The 26566-nt window shown below is 43.0% G+C and overlaps 1 protein-coding gene across 1 annotated transcript in view; it reads right to left on the bottom strand.

Moving 5' to 3' along the window:
- The window catches only part of ALDH1A2 (aldehyde dehydrogenase 1 family member A2), an 88765-nt gene that overhangs the window by 4707 nt on the left and 57492 nt on the right, over positions 1-26566 (bottom strand). The window contains exons 8-12 of the mRNA XM_045582193.1: positions 9855-9957; positions 7658-7842; positions 5636-5800; positions 4518-4675; positions 4137-4211 (exon numbers count right to left, since the gene is read on the bottom strand). Coding sequence (XP_045438149.1) covers positions 4137-4211; positions 4518-4675; positions 5636-5800; positions 7658-7842; positions 9855-9957 — 686 coding nt within the window. The remainder of the gene's footprint in view (positions 1-4136; positions 4212-4517; positions 4676-5635; positions 5801-7657; positions 7843-9854; positions 9958-26566) is intronic.

Genomic DNA, 26566 nt, shown 5'->3' with positions numbered 1-26566 from the left:
CGCGCTTACTTATCACAAGCATGATTCACCCTGCTGATGACCTGTCACAGGAAAGTCAATGGGAGCAGCACTCCCAGACCCAGGGACTGTTTCAACCTCTCAGAGCCTGGGGAAGCCCAAACCCAGGGGCGGGAAGCAAAATGACAAGTGGAAGCAGAAAGCAAGGCCATGTGCAGGCTAAGGAGAGTCATCTGGAGTACGTGAGGACTGTATAAAAGCAGAGGGGCACCCATGGCTGAGCAAAGAGCATCCCGACTGGCTGTGGGTTCTGGCTGTAAAGCAAGTGAGAGGTGCTAAAGCCAGAAGCAAAGGTTCAAGCAGGAGTGGTTCCTCCCTGGCATCACCAGAGACAGCACTGAAGCTGGTGATACTGGCTGGAACTTAGGAAAAATTCTGCCACACTTCCAAAGTAAGATATTTATTAAGAAAAAGGAGGATCACCTGCTTGGGAAGAGTAAGGAAAGACACTGTGGGAGAATTAAGAGTGATTTAGGGGGGAAATGCGGTGAACCCATAAGACTAACACAAAAAGGCCTACATGCTTAACACATTGTGGACGCATTTGCATAGCACTCACATACAGTACTTGATCAATAATGATGAGAGCAGCTAACATTTTCTGACCGTTGGCCAGACACTCCTTTGGAGGTTTGGCATACTTAATGCTAACATTTAATCCTCACAGCAACCCTTTGGGGTAGGTACTAGAATTATGCCCATTTTTATAGATGAGGAAACTGGGGCTTAGTAAGATAAAGTAACTTGCCCAAAGTTACATAGGTATTAAATGCTATAGTCAGGATACACATCTGAGCAGTGTGATTCTACAAAGTCTCCTCTTTTCCTCAAAATTACACCTGCTTTATGGTTTAATGGGCTGGAAATGACTAGCTAAAGTATCTTAACACATTATGGACCAGGACTGGTAGTTTTATTGCTAGCTTTACCCTGTAGCCAGGTAAGTTTCTATTGAACAAGTTACAAAAAAACGTTTTACATAAATGTTAGAGGCACGGTTTAAAATTAAATACCCATCACATTTTGAAGTTATTTATTACATGTTCTTACAAGCTAATATATTTTTAAAGTATGACATTTTGTAAAATTTAATATGAAGCGAGAATTTTCGTGATCCGTCCACAATGTGTTAAGCATGTAGCCCTTCTGCGTTAGTCTTATGGGTTCACTGCACTTCCCCTTAAATCACACTGATTTCTCCCACAGTGTCTTTACGTACTCCTCTCAACCGGCTACAACCCTGAAAACATATCTCCCTCTCTCCACCTACCTAAATGTTCCTCTCCTTTAAAGGCCAATTCCAACTGCTACAATAGATCACATCTGAAGACTTCCCGGACTTCTTCAGCTCACCTTGCTGTATATTTCTTTTACCCAATATGAGCTTAATTACCTTACTGAGCCGCATCTTCTCCCACAGACCAAGCCATGTGCTCTACTCAATATTCGCTAGAAGACTGACAGTTAACTGAGCATTTTCTCAAAAAATAATAATAATGAAGATGCATTCAGTAATGGCAGAGGACAGGACATGGAAGATGTTTCCTCTTGTGAGTCACAGGATTTAGAAAACATGGGTCCAGCTCTTTTCAAAACAACCAATTTTTTTTTTTTTTTTGCTTGGGAGGGTAGACATCACCTCAGGAAGACCCTGGCTATCATTAATTCTCCAAATGCTACCCAAAAAGTCCATTTGTATATGAAGCTCGCAAATAAAATCCCTCTTGAGTCTAGATTTTCTCAGCTTCGGTCCCATTTTTCAGGTCCTTAGCATCTCAGGACTCTATCCAGATCCTGTGCCTATAGAGTCCTTATGCCCACCCTCCCCTGGCCTCCTTCCCCCCCCCCCCCCCCCCCCGCTTCCTTGGCTGATCTTATGGAAACTAAGTGCATTTGGAGTCACTGAATTCCAGGTTCAAATCTCAGATCTGCCATTTACTGGATGTATGACTTGTGCAAGCTACACAACTCTTCTAATTCTCCATTCCCCCTCTAAACTATCTGTAATATAAAGACAAGTATTTATCCTAAAAGATCATTGTAAAAATTGAATCAGACGTTAGGATACAAGTTAGCATAAAGCCAAACAGAGATAAGGCATTTTACTAATGGTATCATTATTGTCACTGCAAATTCCTTCTAGCAGGTCATCTTCTTATAATCTCTGCCCAAGCATCCTCTTGTGCCATGAATCTTGGCCTTAAACACTCTGGGATCTCCTCAACTCCCACAGAATGCCCCTTGAAGGCCTTTGATATTGTGATTAAACCACTCATTCATGCTATGCACTAACGCTGCATTTCCAGACTCAAAGAACCTACAGGTGCTGAGCTGGTGAGTGAATCAGGGGTGTGTAAAATGACAACCAATACTCAGGTCCCACAAGCAACAGGAGAGGTGGGGAAATGGTGAACTGCAGAGCTCACAGCTGCAGCAGTTCTATAGGGAGACGGAAATAAGCAAGGAATCTAGATTTATTTAGAGCCTCCTTGTTATAGAATGGACCATAAAGATCCTATCTAATAAAAGAATAATATGCAAATTAACCATCACTCTGCTACACCCACAAGCCATGCCCACAAGCTAATCAGGAACAAATATGCAAATAAACCCAACCAAGATGGTTACAGCCAGAGAGGAGGAGGGAAGCTTGGGTTTCCCTGACAAGGGAGGAAGCCAAGCTTTCCACCTACCCTTGCGGGCTTAGGCCTCTGCTTAAGGCTACAAAGCTTCAATGATAGAAGATACATAAATCCAAACAGAAATGGTGGCAGCCACAGAGCTAGCAGAAGGCTTAGCTCCACTCCATGCTACAAAGTTTCAATCGTAGAAGATAAATAAACCCCAGATACCAGGGCCTCTGCTTGGGTTGCCAGGGGGTGTGGCCAGCCTGCAAACCACCACAGGCCCCTTGCCCAGGCTGCCCCATGCCCCAAGTGAGCCCTGATCCTGGACAGCCTTCAGGGCAAACTAACTGGCCCCCACCCATGCACCAGGCCTCCATCCTATCTAATAAAAGAGTAATATGCAGATTGACCATCACTCCAACACACAAGAAGATTGCCTCCATGTGGTCAAAGATCCTGCCCCCATGTGGACACAAGATGGCCACCACAAGATGGCCAGCAAGAGAGGGTAGTTGGAAGGGACCAGGCCTGCAAGGGAGGGCAGTTGTGGGTGATCAGGCCAGCAGGGGAGGGATGTTAGGAGTGACCAGGACAGCAGAGGAGGGAAGTTGGGGTGACCAGGTCTGCAGGGAAGGGCAGTTGAGAGGGACCCAGGCCTGCAGGGGAGAGCAGTTGGAGTGGGGGGACCTGGCCTGCAAGGGAGGGCAGTTAGGAGTGACCAGGCCTGAAGGGGAGGACAATTAGGAGCAAACATGCTGGCAGGGGAGCAGTTAGGGATCAATTAGGCTGGCAGGGGAGTGGTTGGGAGTGATCAGGCTGTCAGGGAGAAGAGGTTAAGGGCAATTAGGAAGGAGGCAGGCAAGCAGTTGAGAACCAGCAGTCCTGGATTGTGAGAGGGATGTCTGACTGCTCATGGGATCGGACCTAAATGGGCAGTCAGATATCCCTCGAGGGGTCCCAGATTGGAGAGGGTGCAGGCTGGGCTGAGGGACAACCACCCTCACTCCACTCCCCGTGCACGAATTTCATGCACCAGGCCTCTAGTTTTTAAATATGAGGCAAAGCAAACATTACCAGCCACCTTCATCCCTGGGCTAGCAGTCAATGACCTTAGTTTTAAGCACTCCAAACTTGGTTTGGTCCCTGGCTAGTCTATATTTGTTGTACCTTCACACTTTTGTTCTTGCTATTCTCTCTGCCTGGAATGCCTGCTCCTAAAAAATTCTCTGACCCCATCAGGTGAGATTAATTGGTTCTGCCTCTATGCTTACAAAATGTTTGACATACTTCTCTAATGGCCCTTATAATATGGCATTGCTGGTACATTAACTTTTCCCCATTCCCACCTCGGGTGAGAGAATTGTGTTTGTTCATCTTTGTAACATATAGCATGGAGCTTAGCTTACAGTGGTGTACATTCAAGCAAATTCTTGTTTAATGAGTAAAGGGAGTCCTCTCCTATACTAAGAACCAGCTACTTAGGACACTTACATTTCTCTTCCATTTCCAGACATCTTGAATCCCCCAAAGGGGCTCTGGGCATTTAAGGCATTGTAACAATTGATCCTGAAAAAAGAAAACAGTGTTATGTTAGTGTGTATTCTGCTCACACAAAAATAATTCCACTGGCATGATACCTCTTTTGTAAGTTTTATTTCCTTTGTTCCAGATGGAAAATATGTAATTCACTTGGATTTCCTGATCTAGCCAGTAAGGGCTGTGTCCCCTCTCAGGGTGACGTCTGCTGCTTTGGGCCTTCCCCATCCTTCCAGAGGACACAGTGTACTTCACCCAGGCTCTGGAGAATGGAGAAGTCCCCGTACCTCCCCAGGAATGTGTTATGGCCAGAATGATGACACAGACAGATCTTACCAAACAGTCCCAGCTTGCATGGCAGAAGACACTGTGAGGGCCTTGTTGATGTCATTGGTAAAGACAGCAGCTACGAGTCCAAAGTCAGAGTTATTGGCTCTTTCGATAACTTCATCCATAGTCTTAAACCTCAGGATTTCCTGAACAGGGCCAAAGATCTGCAACAAGATAGTTTGCCTCAACATCTTTGCTATGCCATTCCTTTGTCTGCTTTCCACATTTCAAAGAAAGTGTTCTCTGCCTTCATTATTTAAATAAGTAGAGGCCCAATGCACAAAATTCATGCATGGGGGAGTTTCCCTCAGCCTGGCCTGCATCCTCTTCCATCCAGAACCCCTTGGGGGACGACCAACTGCCAGTTTATGTCTGATCCCGGGGATGGGGCCTAAACCATCAGTCAGACATCCCTCTCATAATCCAGGACTGCTGGCTCCTAACCGCTCACCTGCCTGCCTGATCACTCCTGCCTTTGCTTGGGCCTGATCGTCCCCAACTGCCCCACATGCCAGCCTGGTTGCTCCTCCCTACCTCCCCCTGCCAGCCTGGTTGCCCTACACAGCCTGCTCTTCACTCATTGTGTGAAGGCGTCCTAGCCAATTTGCAATTACCCTTTTATTAGTATAGATGTTTATGTTCAGCAGCACAAAACTGGAAAATACCCCAAACTTAGCAGAAATGGATTACACAGGAGTCTATCCTTAGAGTGTGTTTGATGCCCCACGCCCCACCCTCCCTGGTGTCACTTGGTCCCACTGCGTGTACTTCAGCTGTGTCTCAGAGCCTGAGCAGAGCCGAGGAGGCACTGTTCTGGGTGCTGGCTGACCTGTGTGATCCCTCTGCTGCATCACTGTGAGGATGCCTGGCTGCCTTTCCTTCCGTGCTTAACAGCCTGGTGACCCCACAACTGGCTATTCTGATGATTCTGCTGACTAATAACAATTGCAATCATGGAATATGTCACCTTCCTTCCCTGTCTTTTTAACTTTTTTCTTGAAACAGAGATTTGTGTAGCCATGTTTATTGCTATATACAATATATACAAAATAGAAAACACTAATATCATTGTACTAGAAATGCTATTCTAACATGCCAAAATGTAAGAATCCTGTATTTGATACCTCCTCCTTGGCAATGCGCATGTCATCAGTCACGTTGGAAAACACCGTGGGCTCGATGAAAAACCCCTTCCGGCCCAGCCCCTTGCCTCCACACTCCAGCTTGGCGCCCTCGGCCACACCGCTCTGGATGAGCTCCAGGATCTTGTTGTACTGCTTCTTATCAATCTACAGACAAAATTGCCAAGTGACTCCAAGTAAAATCTTCCATGAAAACAGAAATAAGCATGTTTTCAAGAATTATTTGTGTTTTTAAAATGCTTCATCATATCTAGTCAAATCATATGGAATACTATTATTTAAACATTTTTTTATCCGTGGAAAATGGCAATTTGTTTGGTTCAAACAAATATATCAAGAATTCCAATAAATGAACGACTCTGGTGATACCACTAAATCAGATATACCAGTTTAATATTTACACAATGTTTCTAAGTGATGGAGATACTGGTGAATTAATTATTCACTGTGTGGAGGAAAATGTACTTCTATAGCCAAAATTAAGAGTTTAACAAGTTGTACTGATACCAAAAAGATGAAAACAAGAGATGAGTTAATGCAACCTCTTTACCTCAAATCCTATTGGGATAAATTTTTAATGGAATGTTCCACCTTTAGAGAAAAGGGTTAAGTTTAAAGAGTGAGGCCTAAAAACACAGAGGCAGAATAAATAAATAAATAAATAAATAAATAAATAAATAAATAAATAGTGAGGCCTCACTTCCTACTCCATGAAATAAAGTCAGTCTTGCTTTCCAAAAGTTATAGGCTCTTCACGCAATTGTTATGGTAAATAATATAAAAACTGACATTCCTGAGTTTCAAATAATCAGCTAGAACCATGGTCGGCAAATTGTGGCTCACGAGCCACATGCGGCTCTTTGGCCCCTTGAGTGTGGCTCTCAAAATACCACAGCCTGGGAAAGTCTATTTTGAAGAAGTGGCGTTAGAAGAAGTTTAAGTTTAAAAAATTTGGCTCTCAAAAGAAATTTCAATCGTTGTATTTGGCTCTGTTGATATTTGCTCTGTTGACTAATGAGCTTGCCGACCACTGAGCTAGGACATCAATCTTCTCTCAAATGGCTCCAAAACTGAGAAGGTGTTGATTCTTATGAGGAAAACCCAGGCTCTAGTGGCCCAGATGTGATCTGGTCCACACATTCTTTACAAATTCTCAGCCTCTATCTACAGTTTAAAACCAGAACTCCATCTGGAAGTATGCCTTGATGACTGTGGAAAGCCTGCAGCACTGAGAGCAGGCTGCGGGACTTTCGTTGCCTCCTCATCCACCAAAGTGCACAAGGCACTCAGAGTGAGAGACAGCCATACCGTCTTCATGTCCAAACATGAATGGACTCCCCAGGCGCATCAGAGGAGTCCTTTGCAGCTGAGAAAAAGGATAAATGGCTTCTGAGAATAGAGAGGCCCAGCCTCCTTTGACTGCGGCCTCTACAAGGATGTCTGAAGTCCATGGTCAGGGCTGGGACTGGGTTTTCATGGCAAGATCCACCTTGTCATGACTAGGTCTTCCTTTAGGGCTGAGCGACTCCAACTTACCCCCAAAGTTGAGAGTATCCTTAAGGCAACTCTAATCCTTCTGTTTTCCAGAAATAAAATTTAGAAATGGAAAGAGAATCTAAGACATAAGCAATGCCTCACCGGCCACACTTCCAGCTGTGAAGACAAGGCAGAAGAGTGAGGAGGCAGTGGGATAAAGGAAGGTGGTGCTTTGCTGGGTCCCACTAAGTGACCAGTTACTGTGCTTACCAGGGATAAAGTAAAGAAAGGGCCCGGCCAGTATGGCTCAGTGGTTGAACATGGCCCATGAACCAGGAGTTCACAGTTCAATTCCTGGTTGGGGTATATGCCTGGATTGTGGGCTTGATCCCCAGGGAGGGATGTGCAGGAGGCAGCCGATCAAAGCTTCTCTCTCATCATAGATGTTTTTATCTCTCCCTCTCTCTTCCTCTCTAAAATCAATATTTTTTAAAATGTAAAGGAAGGGGCGGTTTATGGTTTCTCTACCTGGGGTCCCTGCTCCGTGGTGGGGTCAAAGGGGCTCCCCACTATGCGCCTCTTGGCCCGCTCCACGCTTCTCCTCACGAACTCCTCGTAGACGGACTCCTCCACGAAGATGCGCGAGCCCGCCGTGCAGCACTGGCCTTGGTTGAAGAACACGCCCTGGTGAGCCTGCTCCACCGCGTGGTCCACTGCGAGAGGAAAGGCAGGTTCCCGCACTGCCTCACCCGGGAGGGGCCGTCCTCGGGCCGGCCCTCCCCTCCCAGCCCAGGGCGAGTCACTGAGAGAGCACTGGGCTGAGAACACAGCGTAGCTGTGGCTCTAATAGACCCTGGCTTTACTGGTTGTGTGAACTTGGGCATCTTCACCTCTTTGAGGCCCAAACCCCAATTCACAGGGGTTGGCAGATAATGTAATGGTGTGAATCTGCCAGCCAGTAAAATAACGTGAGGGACACTGGGAAGGAAAGCCACCACGTTTGGCTATTGCTATGCATGGAGATAAGCCCATGATTGCCACATTTCCAATTTTAAGGAAAAACAGAAATCGGTACTTTTAAAGTACAGGTTGTTTTTGTTTGTTTTTTTTTTAAGCACTGTGTAACATATGGACTGTAAACATAGTTAGACTGGCATTTGGCTTGTGACTACCAATGTGCAACCCCTAATCTATAGGGCCTTGTGGCTGTTATGTTTAATTGGTGTTTTGGTAAATTTAACAAAGCAATGGCTTTTCTTCGAAAACATCACATTTCCTCTATTTTTACAGGGATTTGTTTAATAGTCTGTGATAAGGCTTTCATTTCCATCTCTTATGTTTCAAGACAGAATTAACTCTGGTGTGTGCTTGCTGCTAAATGACTGAATCAATCCATCAACATCACATCGATGAAGTGCCCACTCCTCGGGAGGATTTAGCTGTAAGGATTCTGATCCCCTGGCATCTAGTATAAAACTGAAGCTGCACTCCTTGCACGTTCCCAGCTGGGGCTGGAATGCAGGCAGTCTGCTCCCTGTTCTCCCCAGCGGAGAGAGCGGGGAAGCAGCTCTGCCGGGCAGGATGTGGGGAAGGAACAGGATGGCTGAGAGAGACTGGGAATGTCACTCCCTGGCCAGTTTTTCAAAACAGAGAGACCACACCTGTGCAGAGTGAACCAGACAGCATCCTTCCAGGAGACATGGGGGCTCCCTAGACTACTGCTTCAAGTCTCCCTAAAGCCCCACTGCCAAGGTGTAATCACCTCCAATTTGGGTCTGCTCACACGGAGCTGACCATCGTGTGTTGTCTTCCTGTCTGAGTGTCACGGGAGCAACAGAAAGGGGTTGGGCTGACCAAATAGAGGAGAGGCTGTGGGCTTGGGAAAATATTGGCTAGTGAAGAATTTTCTAAATGACCTGCAAAGCCGCCAGGCACACTTGAGAAGTTTCAGACTTCTTGAAACTAGGCAGGGAGGTTGTATTTCAGGTGTTCAGATCGCAGCACATTGGTCTTTCTAGTATATAGCGCTGACCAAGCCTTCACCCCTTCCACCCTGTTCTACACAGCACAAGGGCAAAATGGCTTATTAGTGTCTAGAAAACAAATCCTATTTAGTTCCACATTGATAAGTGCTCTTTTCCTATATTAAACTATTTTCCCCTTGAAGGAAGAGTCCAGATTCTTCTTGAGTGTCCCTTAGCATTAAAGATCTTTTCCTCATTGTCGTGTCAAAAGCTAAACGAGTTCATCACCAGTATTACATGAAATGTTGAAGGGAAGGGTATTACTTAAGAAAAAGATGAAGGAAAAAAAGGAAACAATGATCAAGATTATGAACAATAAAATGTCAATAAATACACACCTATCAGCAATTGAATCCAAAAATACAAATAATTGAACAAATAAACTGATGAATAAAATGCAATCAGAGGCATGGACACATGGAACAAACTGATGAATCTCAGAGGGAAGTGGGGATGAGGGTAGGGATGGGGTGAGATTATCGGGGAACTTACATGCATTTATGCATTACCTATGAACACAGATCATATAGTGGTAATGAAGGCCTGGGCAGGGCAGGAACCGGGTGGAAGGGGGCAATGGAGGGAAAATGGGGGACATTTGTAATACTCTCAACACTGAAGTTTTGTGTGTGTTTTAAGGGAGATAGGAGAAATCGCTGAAGGGCATGTGCCGGAACACATATGAGGCCTGGTTGACTTACAATCAGCATCTGCAAAAATAATATTGGGACTTTTCCCGCCAAGTTCCAGAGTTACTCGTTTCAAATTACTTCTTCCAGCTGCTTCTTGGATAAGCTTTCCAACCTGAAAGGAAATGGAGAGAGGTTTCACACACTGTGCACTGAGATGGTCAGTGGCCTGAGCCAGCTCCGGGCAACAGTGACAGTCAGCAGAAATGGACCCTGCAAAGCAAACTCACCCACTGATGACACAGGAACAGCTCCTGGGGTCAACTTGTATGGACAAGAAATGTTAGTGCCTCAGCAACTAAGAAGCTGTCAGCTCCTTCAGAATCTGCCTCAGCTAGAAAAAGCTCTCTTGCTCACAGGGATGCCCTCCCCTAGCATCCCTCATCCATCCACTGAGGGCCGGGGTATACAGGCCTGCTCTCTCAGTTTACCGCAGGCCAACTCTGCAGACTATATATGCTCAGCCAGGCCACCTATGGTTGGCAGAGGACATCAGGCCTGCACTGCAGCACGGCTTCCCCTGTGTCCACTCTCCTTCAGCAGGGAAACCTGATAAGCAGCCTGCACCCCAAACTCCACCTCAGGGTCTTCTGGAGAACCTGACCAGTAATGGCGCTGCTCTCCTGGAGGGCAGAGGCCACTTTATGGAAAGCACTGAGCCATCATGTAGGCAGTTTGCTCTAGTTGAGATGAGAAATGCTACCTGTGCCTGGATCTACCAAAAATTAAGTATTTTGAAAACCTGGAGGAGAGAAATGCTGAATTTATGTTGGATTCCTCCAGCCGCTTGTTGAGATCCTCAAGCAGAACTAGTAATTCCTCGAGCAGTGCTGAGTCTCAGGTAAGAGCAGAGGCTCTGAGGCCTGAGTTTCTTTTACTGATTCTATCACTTATTGTTTGATCTTGGAAAATTTATTTAGCTTCTCTGAGCCTCGGGGTTCCTTCCTCTGTAAATGAAGCTAAAAACAGTATCTGGTGGGTGGGTGGGAAGAGATCAACCAAAGAACTTGTATGCATGCATGCATAACCCGTGGACATAAACAACAGGGTGGTGAAGGCCTGGGTCAGGAGGTGGAACTGAACTAGAAGGGGTCAATGGGGAGGGGGAGGGGGGAGGAACATCTATCATACTTTCAACAATAAAGATTTTTTTTTTAAATCAATGGAAAAAAAATAGCACAGTATCTGCCTCAGAATTTAGTTGTCCTGAGGATTAAGTGATGTAAAAAATCTGGGCCTGAGAACCCATGTGTAGGCGTGGGGAGCCAGGGCTCCTCTCCCTCCACCCCTAGTGCAGAGGAGGAGGTGATGGTGGGGGAGGGCCCCAGCCCATTCACAGCAGGTCTCGTCCTGCATGGACATCCTGTCCATGGACATCCACTGTTTCAGATATGCTGTGGAAGGTCTGGGGACCTCCCACACCATCCCCTCCTCTTCTGGATTAGCTGGCTTAAATGCTTTGTGGTTGTAGTCTAACTCCACCTCATGGCAAAAGTTTTAGAACATACACTCTCCTTCTGAGGAAACCCAAATTGGGGAACAAACAGTGATGTTTCTGAAAGAGGTAAAATTAGAGCCTCTTTGTTCGTGGACCAATGTTAGTTAACAAGGGGTTGAGAAACGCCTACATCTGACCCTAAAGATGAATGGATTAGCCCACCAGCCACATCGCTCCTTCCCTGCCTTGCCAGCTTGTCTCTTCTGTGACGAGGTAACCTCCCTATGAAGACTGGCTAACAAAGGCCCCGTTCTCAGGCAGACATGCTCTGTCTCTTTCAAGAAGAAAAGACAAGTACACCAAAGAAAGGAGGATAGATCAGCCTTCTGTTCCAGGGACCATCAGCGGGTGGGAATCATGACAGAGGCCTGAGGCCTCGCAGGAGAGGAAAGCAGCACCCACAGGCAGCTGGGTAGCAGCACCAGGGGCATCCCCAGGAGGCTGTGTCTACAGCTGCCTGTTCTGAGTATTTCAGGTATGTGGCTCTCTCTGCCCAGAAGAAACCATATTAATTGATGGGGACTCGTGTCAAAGTCCAGAAAGATACCGTAGGTGCTTTCTCAGAGGAAATAATCACTGTGATCATGAATGTCATAATTCATTGTATTAAAAAATTAACATTTATTAAGTTAATGTTAGATATTTACACACATTCACTCGTTTAAGACTCTCAAAGCCCCTAAAAATTAGGTACTAACTCATTTCAAAGGTGAGAAAACTCAAGAGTTAGAAGTCAAGGGATGTTACCTGGTTACCCAGTTGGCTCCTGGCAGAACCTGTTGGACTCTATGAAGGCTGAATCCAGAGCACAAGTGTGGCTCTCGCCCTCTCCTTCCCTTCCTTCCCCCAACACTCTGCCTTGGCCGCCTACCTGCCTTTCTGTGCATATTGAGCAGCTAATGTGTATCTCCTCCTCCCCTAAATCTCATCCTCAAACTCCAAACTGATTTCAAAGTGAGTAGAAATTTCACCTTCTGTAGACACAAATGATGATCTTAAATATTCTGCCTTCAGTTAGACATTTTTAAAAATAAGCAAAAGCGAGAAATCATGGATTTTATACAGTGTAAGACATTAAGTGTTTGGAGTTGGTAAAGAGACTGTTGCCTGGTGGGCACTATGTTCTGTTAGTCCTACTCCCTGACCATCCTCAAACCCTCTGTGGGTTGATATGTATGGGGCTTGTTTGTTTGTTTGTTTGTTTGTTTGTTTTTTGCCACTATGATTATTTTCATGGCTACACTAACTATGCAAAATCTTGCTCAGTCTATGGTCATCAGAAAAGAATACCTAAGCATAATTTTTCCTGTGTCAATTCTTTGCCAGCCTTTCCTTAGACACCAAATTCATGCTAAACATTGCAAGGCAAATCTCAGATGAATAACGAATGTCTTTCCTTTTCATCTTTGGAAGAAGGTCAAGTTGTAGCCCAGCCTCAGGAAAGAACTGGGTGTGTTAGGTGAGGGGAGAACCACTTCCATCTGGAGTGGATACCCATCTCCTTCATTGAGACACATATTTCTGGCTCTCCTACTGTGTGTCAGGTGCAATGTTGGGCACAGTCCCTAGCTACAAGGAACTCCCAGCTAAGAGATCTCCCATGTAGACCTAGCAGGTGCTCAATAAGTGCAGTTTTGCAGCCCACTTAAAGGAAAATCTGAGTACGACTTAATATTAGATCTGAACAGATGAAATATGGTTCTGCAGCACTTTGTTGTAAGCCAGAGTCAGACCTCTCTGGCTCTTACCCAGAGAATGGCCAGGATGCAATAACCTTCATTAATTATGGGATCAAGTACCTTGTGCCTTCCCATGACATGCTCAGTTTCCAGGTCAGACTCTTCGGAAAATATATTGCTACTCATGAATCCTCCCTGCCAGTGGAGCAAGAGAGGTTAAGCGACCCCAAACAGGAGGCACGCCTCATTATCATTACCACGAGGGGGAAGAGGCCATGGAAGGAGAACAGATGCAACTCAAAGCAGGGAATTCTTAATAGGAAAGAGCAATGTTTAAAAACAGTAAGTTCAAGTGAGAACTGACTCTGTGGGTCTGCTTACAAAACATGATAGGTCTTGTGCAAACCAACCTAAACTATTACTTATACAAATACCATACAAAGGTTTCCCAAATTAAGGGGGTTAGAAAGTCTAAGAACAAATGAAATATTGACATCAAACCAAGGCCTTGGATCCACCGGGCCACCTGAGGTGGAAAAGAAATAAATAGGCTTCCTTGGGGACAGGTGCTACACTGGTCGTACTGAGCCCTTTCATACGTGATCAGAAGGTGGAAGGACGTGGTGGGATAGATGAGATCTAAGGATGCTCGAGTCTTCTGAGTGGTTAAGTCAATAGGGATGGACCAGAAAACCAAGCCCTATTCTGATCCAACAGGCAATTGGTGCGGTGAAACAGATAAACTATAGTTTGGGAAACATACAGCCCTGGAAGACAGATTACACAGGATAAAGGCATAGAGACCAAAATTGGAGTTCATTGTTACCTTTTATCCTCAATCAGCAAAGATATCACAGTATACCCTTCTTATACTTCCCGCCCTATCTCTGACGACCTGGCTAATGACGACCATGCTCAGGTTTGTGGACTGCAGTTTGGCCCAGAGTTGGAAGACCTACGTACTACAAACTCTGGCTTGGCCCCTAATCACCTTCAGTGTGGGAAAGCCACTTCAGGCCCCTGGGCCTCCGTTTCTTCACCTGACAAATGAAGGCACAAGCCAAGCAGTTAATCTGTCCCTTGGGTCTCCAGGTTGTTGGAAGAGTTAAGCAAAGACCCAGAGGGCTCCTGGAGCCCTGCTCGTTTGGAGCCTGTCTCCAATTCTTCTGCATTCCTCCAGCTGCTGGAGCAGAAATAGTTTTTCATGGAAGCACCACAGCTGCGCTAAATGGGAGAAAAATCTGACCTTTTTTTTTTTTTTTATCATTTTTCACCTAGAACTTATTATGGAAAAGTGTTCCTATCGAGTGGTTTCCTAGCTTCACACTCCCTGCAGAGTCTCTCAGCTGTATCCATGTACCCCAAACAGGCAAGGGCAGGGCACCGAGGCTCCCCCACACATCATGGAACTGGGCTAATTCTCAGCAGGAATGTTGGCACAGATCAACTCTGACTCCCATCCTGGTTTTGAATAGTCCTCAAGATTGATATCAGGAGCATCGCTGGCCAAGCCACCATGTGCCAGAATCATGTTCACAGCAATGCACGGGGTAGGAAATGCAACTTGGCATTTTGCACGGAAAGTAATTTGTTACACATGATAGAAGAGAACACGATGGCTCTCCCTGCCCTCTATTCAAGGCTGCTTCTCCCTGAACAGAGTTCCTAAAGTTGGGTGGATTTTTTTCTTTTTATTAATTACCCATATCAGGATGGGTTTCTTCTCAAAGATATTTCTTTTTCTTGATTAATTACTTGTGCATATTAGGGTGAATTCCTTCTCAGAGATATTCCACCCTTTTAAAAAATAAAAAACCCTCTAGTCAAGAGCTCAATAAACTGGTTGAAGATGCCTGCTTTCTGCAATATGTTTTCATTTCTTAAACCTCCTTTCTTAGTTTTATTGTGCTCACTGATTCTAACTAGGATGGGAATGGAAATGCCAAAAATGTGTGTTATTGGATATTTCTTGTCTCTCTGAAATATTCAGAAATAACAGGCTAAATCAATCTGTTTGATTTCTACCAGAAAATAACAGGACTGAGGCATCTAAAGATCAATTTAAGTGGTAACAGCAATTTCAAAACTCCATTTGTGACATTCAGATTATGAAAACAAATAAAGCCTCTTTCCCACTATTCCCACCACCACAGCCTCATCACTCCGCCACATGAAACCACCTGCCCTTCCCAGAAGGTGCCTGCCTTCGTGTAAGCTGCTTCATCTGAATTCCTTTCCTCCCCCATTTACTTGATACCCCCAGTTCTTCAGGCCTACCACCTGTCACCTCTCCAGAAACGCTAGCTTTCCACACCCACTTCCCCTGGGTTTAGGTGTCCATGCTCCACTGTCTGGTCCCACATCACTCACACCATTTTCATTTAATAGCTGTCTTCCCCACTAGGATGAATGTGTGGGCAGAGGGACCACACACACACACACACACACACACACACACACACTTTTCTACATGAGATGAACTAATGGACCAGATATGACAGCTGCTCTTGAGGTGTCTGAAAATCAGAGAACATGGCGTCTTTAGATAAACAGAAGTGAGAGACTGGGACAAGGACACCTACTTCCAAGGCTTAGTTTTGCCACAGCTAGCAGCATGGGTTGGTAGCTTTTCTCTTCTCAGTTTGGCTTAAATTCCTTCATCTTTCATGAAGGGCAGATATTTGTGGTCCTGACTCCACATTAGAGTCCCCACATTTAAGAGCTTTTTCTATGTCTGGGCTCTACTTCCAGAAAGTCTGATCTTTGTCCAGAGTGGGGCACACAGGCATGCATTGGATATTTTTCTTCAATCTCAAGAGCATTTTAATGTGCTGCTGGGGTTCAGAACCATAAAATTAAAGACTCTTTAAGGACATTTCTCTCCTACTGACTCTAACCTTTCATTGTTGGTCCTAGTTTCTAATTTTTTAACATTATTGTTTATTGAGCACCTATTGTGCACTGCTTGTTCTGACAAATGTTACTTAATATAATCCTCAGGACAACCTTGTGAGGCAAGAATTACTGCCCCATTTTAGAGCTGAAACAAGCAAATAGACCACAACTCAGAGAGGTCAAGAAGTGACTTGCTGACAGGCACCCAGCAGTGGCAGAGCCAGAAGTAGACCCCAAAGGCTCACACCAACGCTTCTGCTCACTGTAGCTGCTCTCTGTGCTTCCTGCTTCTCTTCTCCAGATTTTCTCCTGGGATCAGATCCCCTCTGCTGGGAGTAGAATTCTCAAAACTAAACACACTCCCCACAGCTAACAAATAGATTAGATCGACTGCCTGGCACACTTAGCCATTCTTTTGTTACATGACTGTCCCTTCCTCTGTCAGAATTTTTTTTTTAATCAAGATTTTTATTTTTTTTTATTTTTTTTTTTTTTGGCACTTAGAAAAGAAGCACCCTGGTATACTCAAGTCAAGGTTACTTCATATTAGTCCCACTAATTAGGTGAACTACAGGGTGGGCATCTTTTTTTTTTTTTAATATATTTTATTGAAAATTAGGTGAACTACAGGGTGGGCATCTTTTTTTTTTAATATATTTTATTGATTTTTCACAGAGAGGAAGAGAGACATATAGAGAGTTAGAAACATTGATGAGAATCATCAATCAGCTGCCTCTTGCACAACCAAGGTACATGCCCTTAATTGGAATCGAACCTGGAACCTTTCAGTCCACAGGCCGACGCTCTATCCACTGAGCCAAACCGGTTTCGGCCAGAGTGGGCATTTTAAGACCCTGTTCATGCTCAGCCTGAGAGCTGAGAAGAGAATCCTGCATCCAGTCACAGAATCAGCTAGCAGGCAGAGACTACAGCATCCCTTTCCTCACTCTTCAGTACTCCAGTTTAGATTACAGCATCGAAGGAGAAAAGGGAGAAAGCTAACCATTTAAAACATGTCCATCCAATGGTTTTGACACATTAAACTGGTCTATATGATGCAAATGCTGGATATTCACCAGTGGACTCATACAACCTTAGAGAGAGGCCCTTTTTTTTTTTTTTTTTTTTTAAATAGCTAAAACTGGAGCTCGCTGCTTCCCCACCTGGAAAGAGGCAAAGGCTGCACAGAAGAGAGCTGACCCGACCCATTACTCAGGCAGCAGAGAGGGTGTCCATATTGTGCAACATGACATTCATCTCACTTAGGAAATGAAAGGGGAACCCCGGCTGCGTAAGTTGGAATCAGTGATAATACAGCTGTTCGCTACAAACATTTGCTTGGCACGAATCAATCTGGACTCTCCTGTAGTTCGCTTTGATGGTCTCTCTACTATCTTGTTGACTAATGATGAAATCATGGTTTGTTAATCTAAGTGAATAAAGAAAACACTGCACAAAGCAAAACGCAAACTGTTTCCCTATCCTTCACGGAGGCTGTTTGTTGACTCTGTGTTTGTTAGAGCCCTTTCATATTCGCTTCTTAAATATTTACATGTATTGCCTATGTATTTAGCTGCATAGATAGAAATTAATTCCATCTTTAATCTGAATGGCTTTGTTTGCTTTTTAAAGGCCTTTGCTGAAGCAAATGGGAAGCAGCCATCTGAAGTGAGCATCTTGTTGCTGATAGGCACTTGGTGACATATCAATAGGTCCCTCTCCCTGTGGTGACCATAACAGGAGCCATGTTCAAATCCATATTTAAGTGACAAGTGCCCTCTGAAAGCATCTGTACAATTTTCCATGTAGCCTACAAAATTGGAAAAGGATAAATGGATACAAAAGTAAATAATATAAGCTGAAAAGGGGTTTGAGGGTTATGTGATCATTTGGCTTGCCTGTGAAAATTCTCCACCTGCCACCATTAATAGGGATAACTAGAGGCCCGGTGCACAAAATTCATGCACTAGAGGTGTCTCTCAGCCAGGCCTGCCCCTTCTCACAGTCTGGGAGCCCTCAGGGGATGTCTTGCTGATGGTTTAGGCCCACTCGGCAGCTTGCCAAAGCGCTGGGCTGATCCTGGACAAGTGGCAGCATCCATCAGTGGCTTGTTGTAGCCCCAGGCCAGCCCTGGGCAAGCAGCAGCTGCCATCATGTCCCCAGTGCTGCAAATCCCCACCCACTGCACATGCAGCCTGCTGATCGGTCGTTACCGTGATGGCATCCTGACCAATTTGCATATTACTCTATTATTAAATAGATTAGAAGCCCAATACATGAAATTTGTGCATTGGGGGAGGGGGGGTCCCTCAGCCCAGCCTGCACCCTCTCTAATCTGGGACCGCTCGAGGAATGTCCGACTGCCTAAGTTGGCTTTCATATTCTAAACAAATGCTTCTCCCTCAAGCTCTCTATTGTCTGTCAGTGATATCATCCCAGAGAGGAAACTAAGATTCTCCAGAGGCCACAGCATTGGATCCCATCCAAGTGAATGTAAGCCTCTCCTTAGAGAGAAATATCAATTGACTCTGTCAGGAAAACATAGCTGAAATTTCCTCTATTCGCACTGCTATAAGGCACTGCACTGTGAGTAGTCCTAATAGCAAAACACTTTACAGGGCCACCTTCTACTGCATTCTCAAATTTTCTCTTCTCTTTCTTTCCTCTTGTTCCCTCATTTAATATCTGCATCTTTGAAAATTGCATATTTAGGTCTTACTATTCTTCCTACAAAGATAAAAACAATTCTTATGAATAAGTCAGTGAGAGAAAGATAGGTATCACATGATCTCATTCTAATTAATAAAATAAACTGATGAACAGAGTGGATCCAGAGAAATGGAAGCATAGAACAGAGTGTGGAATCTCAGAGGGAAGGCGGAGGAAGAATTGTAGATGGGAGGTAATCAAATAAAGGCCTTATGTGCATATATGCATAACCCATGGACACAAACAGTGGAGTGGTGAGGGCCTGGGGCAGGGGCAGGATGGGCTGACGGTGGTAGATAGGGGAAAAGGGAGATATATGTAATACTTTCAACAATAGATTTTTTTTAAAAGAAATTCCTCTGTTATGTTATACTAGAGGCCTGGTGCATAGATTTATGCACCAGTGGTCTGGCCTGCACCCTCTTACAATCTAGGATCCCTTGGGGAATGTTGGACTGCTGGTTTCAGCCCAATCCCCATAGGCTAGGCTGAGGGACCCCACTGCTGCACAAATCTGTGCACTGAGCCTCTAGTATGCATATAAGTTCTTTGGTTAATCTCTTCCTGCTTCCCTTCCTCCCCTTTTTCCTCTGAGATTCATCAGTCTGTTCCATATTTCTATGCCTGTGTGTTGAGCATCTGCCCCCTAGTGGTCAGTGCTCATCATAGCTACCAGTAGAACAGTCAAATGGTTGAATGGTCATTTAGGCTTTTATATGTATACCAGAGGCTCAGTGCACAAATTCATGCATGGGTGGGGTCCAGTCAGCTTCTCCCAACTGGGGCCCATCAGGGCCAGGCCAGCTAGGGGGAGGGGCTGCAGGAGGTTGGCTGGCTGGCCCTACCCCTGATTAGGTCTGTTGGCTGACTGCAGTGTGTGTCAAAGTGACCGGTCATTCTGGTCACTTGGCTTTTATATACACTGAGTGGCCAGATTATTATGATCTCTGAACGCATAATAATCTGGCCACTCAGTGTACTTCTCTCTCTCTTTTTTTTTTTTTTTTATTATTTTTTTTTTTTTTTTTTTTACAGAGAGGAAAGGAGAGGAATAAAGAGTTAGAAACATCTATGAGAAAGAATCGTCGATCAGCTGCCTCTTGCACACCTCCTACTGGGGATATGCCCGCAACCAAGGTATATGCCCTTGACCGGAATTGAACCTGGGACCTTTCAGTTCGCAGGCCGACTCTCTATCCATTGAGCCAAACCGGTTTCGGCAGTGTACTTCTCTTGAGTACCTCATTTATTTGATATCAAAGATACTATTAATTGTGCACCTGATCAGTTTTCCCCTTTGCACTGGCTGATAGAAAGCTCGGGGCAAACAGGTGGTTGATCTCCAGCAAAAGTCTAGAATACTTTTGGTACCCATTTGAGAAACAAATACACTGAGCAGCCAGATTATTATGTGTTCAGAAATCATAATAATCTGACCACTCAGTGTATATAGATATAGATAAAACTACAGTAAGATAACATTATATATCTAATAGGTAATATACCTATTAGAATAGCTAAAATTAAAAAGACTGACCATACCAAATGTTGGCAAGGATATGAAGGAGTTGGAAGTCTTTTACATTGATGCTGTACAACAATTTGGGAAATAGTTTAGCCATTTATTAACCTAATATGATCCAGTCATTTCACATTTCATTTCTAAGTATTTACCCAAAAGAAAAGGAAATACACACACACACACACACACACACACACACACACACAAATTTGCACATGAAATATTCTTGGGAGCTTTTATTTGTAGTAGTCCTAACCTGCAAACAATCTGAATGTTCTAAATATCCATCAACAGGAAATTGTTATTGTCCATAAAGAAATTATTTAGCAATAAAATGAAATGAAGTATTAATACATGCAACAACATGAGTGGATCTTAAAATAATTCCATAAATAAAATAACTGAATAAATTAATTAAATTTTAAAATAATTAGAGCTGGAAGTGAAAGAGAACAAGTGAAGAGGAAAAGAAAAAGAAAACAAAAGGTAGTGAAAATAAAGAACGGATCAGAGGCCAATAAAAGAAATTACAATTGGAACTAAAAGAAGACAACATCTGAGATTTTGAATCTGAACAAGAATGAAGCATTGTACTCAATATAGAAGTTGGTCAGTTCTCATTTCTCTGCACAGAAGGTACAACAAATCATTGAGCTAAGGACTCACCAGCTAGGAGGGAAGGGAGGTCATTCCTGGCAGAAGAAATGGCATTTGCAGTCACATAACTGTGAAAGTGGTTGGCAAGCACTCAGGTAAGGCTAGAGAGCAGCAGGGGAAGGTGCACGGGCAAGATCATGAATCAACTTGTCCATAGTTTTAACCCAGGCAGAGATGTCCACTCCACAGTTAGACATGAAAGTCTGGAGCTCAAAGGAGGACTAATAATTATAAATGAGCTATTTCAGCAAAATATTCTAAATGAAATATTAGTGTTCACTCACTTGTTCGATTACTTTCATATTGGTAAATAAAAAGTCAAATGGATCAATTAGGTGAAAAATTTTTATATCGATGGTGTTAAGGAAGATAGCGAGTTGGAGAGGGAAATGGTTCATTTTTCAGAAACCAATAGTTATGCCAGAAGTAAACATTGGACCTTGTTTTAGGAATAGTGCTTTTATGCAGATAAGGGTAAGTGAGAAAAAAAAATTGCTTATGGGAAGGAAATCCAACCAGCTAAGCCTGGAATGTTCAATTTCCTACCAATTTGTCAGCTGAACCCCTGGGCTCCATTGCTCAACCTCTGTGCATAGGGTGCCGATGATGGCATTAGATCTGTGCTAAACCTGTGGGACTTTCTGGGGGAAAGGACTGGAGCACAAAGGAAAGAGAGAAGAGAGGGAAGAATAATTCATGAAGAACTCAATTCTATTTACCAGGAATCTGTTTTATGCTCATATGCTGGGTGAAGCCCTGAGTTGCTTCATTTGTAAAGTAAGGAATGATCTAAAGCTACCTTCAACAGTGCCTGGCACTCAGGAGGACATCAATTAGATAAAACAGGAATCTTAGTTCTCAGATAATCAAAGCCATCTCCATCTGTAGCTAATGAGCCCATTCCTGCCCTTCCAGGCTCTCCAGGTGCTCCGGTACCGGGTGGGGGGTGGGGGGGGGGGGGAGTAAGAAAGAGAGAAAATGTAATTAACTACACACAGACTAAAAAAAGGTCACCGAGTTGCTATACTGCTTGTTGATGAGGTGTCATGTATAGTCTTAGCACTTTACAGCCACACTGTGTGAGTTAGAGCCTCTATCCGAGAAACACAATCGAAGCAGAACTGCTCACATGGCAATTAGTTAAGTTCCCCTCCATTCAGTGGGCTGTTTTCCCAGATCACCAGCACTGTGCGGTTTCATAGTATGTATGCACTTTTGGAAACATTTGTAAACTTCTAATAAAATACGGGCGTTTTTTGTTGTGTCTCTGTTGAGTAATTCAAGGGCATGGGGACTGCTTTGGACCATGTCCTTGCTTTGCTAAACTGATTTTGAACTAATTTCTTTTTTCCTTCAGGTGCTTGGGAGAGAGGTTATTGCTGGAGGGGGAACTAAGGTCATAGCAGACAATCTGAGTGGTGCCTGTCAGTTTACACAACTTATATTTTAGCACAGATGAACAAACTCGGAGCTGTATTTATTTTTTTTTCTTAAATGGGCCTGGGAACATGTTCTGGAGTATGACCCAGCTTCTTAAACTGTATATGTTTATGAACATAACAATCACGAGGAAACCTTGTTAAAATGAGAATTCCTGGGCCCCATTTCCAAGTGTTCTGAGATCTCCAGTGGTGCCCAGGAGCCTGCATTTAAATAAGCCCCTCCCTTTCCCTGACTCCACTCCCTCTCTATAACTGTATGCAAGGTGGTCCTTGAAGGACAACTGAAAAACAATGGCACCTGCATTACTCTTGACTGCAAAGGAGTCTGTCTCTACACCAAAATTCAGTTCTGGCAAACTTAGTTAAAGGAGTGGCCCCTGGACTAGGCCAGTGGTCGGCAAACTCCTTAGTCAACAGAGCCAAATATCAACAGTACAACGATTGAAATTTCTTTTGAGAGTCGAATTTTTTAAACTTAAACTTCTTCTAATGCCAATTTTTCAAAATAGATTCGCCCAGGCCATGGTATTTTGTGGAAGAGCCACACTCAAGGGGCCAAAGAGCCACATGTGGCTCGCAAGCCACAGTTTGCCGACCACAGGACTAGGCCATAGCAAAACCATAAGCAATTTCTTAATAGGTACCTAGTGTCTTCTTTCAACACTATCTCTAAATCCAGCACACTCTACCACTAAAAAAAAAAAAAAAAAAGATTCAGAATCAGTTATCCAGGCAAGCACCTGGGCAATCTTCCAAAAAGTGAAACAGAAGAGCAAATACAAAAACAGAAAAGCCCAAACATTTATTAGAAGACAAAAATATTTGTAAAATATTTATAAAAGCTATAAAACAAACAAAAGGAAAGTAAAACTGCCAGAGGCAAGCAGGAATTAGTTTTTGATAGGCATATTCTTTACAAATGGAAGTTTCAAATTCAACTAATATTTACTGAGTTTTTACAATGTGCCAAGCAATAGAACGGGAACTTTCAAATATATTACCTCCACTAATCCACAAGTAAACCTTTAAGGAGTTATTCATGGTCCCTCTTAATAGATGAAGAAATGAGGGATCAGAAAAATTAAATAATTTGTCAGGGTCGCACAGCAGGAGAGGTGGGATTTGATCCAAGGTCAGTTGCACCCAGCTGCCTTCTATTATTATTTCACACTTTCCTAAGCATAAATTGCTCTATGAATTTCATTTTAAAATAAACAGAAAACAATGACAACTAATATTTATTGACACTTTCCTAAGAACCACATCCTGTTTAAACACCTTAGATAGTCTAGCTTATTTCAGCCTCAAAACCCATGAATTAGGTACAATCACTACTTATCTATGGATGGAAATCTGAGGGCTGGAAATTTTTAAATAACATGTATTGTGAACAACCTCACACAATCATTATAGAGATTTAAATTATGTCTAGTTTTCTAATATGGATATGATATCTTATTTCATCTTGATTGCTTTGAATGATTTGAAGACTGTGTTTGGAATTTCTTAGTGAAAAAGTGACAATTTCCTCTAGTTTTTGTTGTTGTTTTTCTTTTTGTTTTATTGTTTTTGTGTGTTTGGGGTTTTTTGGTTTTTTTTGTGGGGTGTTTTTTTTTGTGTGTGTGTGTGTGAGTTTAGAAAAATATGATATGATGAAGCATTCTTTCCAGCTTTCATTTCAGTAAAGGAATGAGGAGTACTCTATTTTCCTTTAAGAGACTCTAAAAGATTGAAAAACATTATTTCACACTGAACTGCATTAAAGTTCTTAACTTCCTAAATCATTTTAAATTCTATGAGGTGTCCGTTGATTATTAGATTAATTATTAACTACTCAGCGCAGTTATTGCCTTTGCTTGTGATAAGCCACGAGATAGTTTTGTTGCTGAACATTAATCGGGTCTGAATATAGGTGAGAGTTATATCATTTGAGGGTTAGAAAGATGATTTATGAGACATAGGTAAGAGGCAAACCTAATTTCTACACACTCCTGCGCTTCTTAAATATTAAATGCTTTCACTAGAACACTGGGATTATGTGTTTAGCAATCACTGAACATCTGGTGTCCAGCATTGGCTCGATCCACCAAGTGTCCGGGGTACTAGGAAATCAGACACACACTAACGCCTCAACATGTCCCATCTGTCATAATTTAGGTCCTTGGGGCTTTTATTTTCCATCCTCTATAAGGCCTTTCACTTCCAGAGGAAACTTTTAAGGTTACACACTGAATCAGTATCAAATCTACAGCTCTGGAACTCAAATGCCTGCTAAAAGTAGAGCTGCCTGAAATGAAAAGAAAAAGAAAACTGCATTTGTTACTGGAAGGCAACAGTGAAACCTAATCCCCCATTTTACATTCCAGCCCAATATGTACTGAGTTTTTTCAAAGTGCTGGTCCTTAATGTCAGGCATGGGAAATGATCCTGAGAATTGAACAGTACCAGTATTTGTTGATTATCTGCCAATATTAAGCAACACACTACTCACAAGGGTCCCTGGCTGGGGTTCCTCCAAGTCCTTCTGCTGCTTTGGTTCCCACACCTCTACAATTTCATTCTCTCCAAAGAGAAAAGGAAATAAACCTACATTTTCCCAGTTGTGAATATTAACAACTCTAGAATGAAGATGTAGAATTATCTTTGTCTTCAAAATTATTTTTGCATGAAGCAGCTTTTCATGTAAATGTAAATATCTTCAACTGCAATACTTCTCCTTTATGCACAGACACATTTACAAGGCATGTTGAGCAAGGCAATTTTAGTTCTATCCTTCATCTTTGAAATCATCTTTGAAATCAGGAAATGTTTAAGTAAAGTGATGCAGAACAAGTTTTCTCTTCCTCCACACTCCCATACACATCCCACAATATTAGTTACATATTCACAGTAACTAACATTCAATCACATGAATCATACAAGTTCTCTAAGGTCCAGCATAGTACTTGATATTTAATAAGTGCTCAATAAATGTTTGTGGAATTGATTTAAGAAAGTTTAGGTTTAAAACTTCAGGTCCTATATCCCAGAATATCAGATGGAAACATAATATATCAAATAAGATTTAAAGAAGCTAAAGCAAATTTTAGGGGTGGTGGGGAGGAGTTAGAATAGCAACCTTTCAGAATTAGAAACTTTTTACCATGATTTGAACAAAGCATGTTCCACTGAGAGATATTCCTTATTTTTAATGGCTCCCTCCTCCCATGGGGTGCTGTACAGCCCCTCAGCCAGAAAGGCAGTGCAGCACTGTGATTCGGAGCAGTCTCGCTGTGACTCTCCGAGCTACAAGTTCCTAGTAAGTGACCATGGGCAGGTAATGTAACCTCTCTCAGCCACACTCTGCTCACCTGTGAAGGTGTAGTGAGATGATATATGCAAAGTATTTAGAGGGTACTTGGCACGCAGGAGGTGCTCAATCAATACTGGTTATTAATAACCACGATTAAAACCTTAAATGCTTTTTAGAAAATCATTCATTTTTAACAGCATCACTGAGATGTAATTCACATACCATAAAAGCCACCTTTTAATGTGGGTGATTCAATGATTTTCAGTAGATTCAGAAAGCTATGCAACCGCCACAACTGCTGCCATATAATTCCAGAACATTCCATCACTTCAAAAATAGACTCCATGCCATTAGCAGCCATTGCCATTCTGCCCTCCTTTAGGCTTCCTGGTAACTGCTGTTCACTGTCTCTCTATAAATGTGCCTGTTCTAGACATTTCGAATAAATGGGATCACACATCACTTAGACTTTTATTATATAGATGTATGGAGTAACATAATACTATTTAATAGTAGACTCTGGTGAAGATGTATATTATAATTACTAAAGCAAGCACTTTAAAAAAAAGAGGCATAACTAATAATCCAAAATAGAAGATAAGATAGAGTACTCAGTTCATCCAAGAGAAGGTGGAAAAAGAGGGAAAAGAAACAAAACACCAGATGGGACAAGTAGAAAACAAAAATCAAGATGGGATATTTAAAGGCAACCATACCAATAATTCATTATATATTAAACAACAACCAAAAATGGACACAGAAAAGTACATATTGTATTGTTCCATTGATATGAAATTCTAGACTAGGCAAATGAATAAAAAGAAGCAGCGGTTGCCTGGAACCAATGGTGTTAGCCACAAGGAGGTATGAGAAATCTTTTAGGCTTTGGAAAAATTCTATAACTTGATCTGCATGATGGATTCATGAGTGTGTACATTTGGTACTTATATGGGTGCATTTTATTGGATGTAAATGATAATTCAATAAAGTGTTTTTAAAAGTTAAAAAAAAAACTTAAATGTCAAAACAG

The sequence above is a fragment of the Pipistrellus kuhlii genome, unplaced genomic scaffold, assembly GCF_014108245.1.
Source record: "Pipistrellus kuhlii isolate mPipKuh1 unplaced genomic scaffold, mPipKuh1.p scaffold_m20_p_1, whole genome shotgun sequence".
NCBI classification, from domain to species: Eukaryota; Metazoa; Chordata; class Mammalia; order Chiroptera; family Vespertilionidae; genus Pipistrellus; species Pipistrellus kuhlii.
The sequence above is the reverse complement of the archived record's forward strand: the minus strand, read 5'-3'. Positions and strand labels throughout refer to the sequence as shown.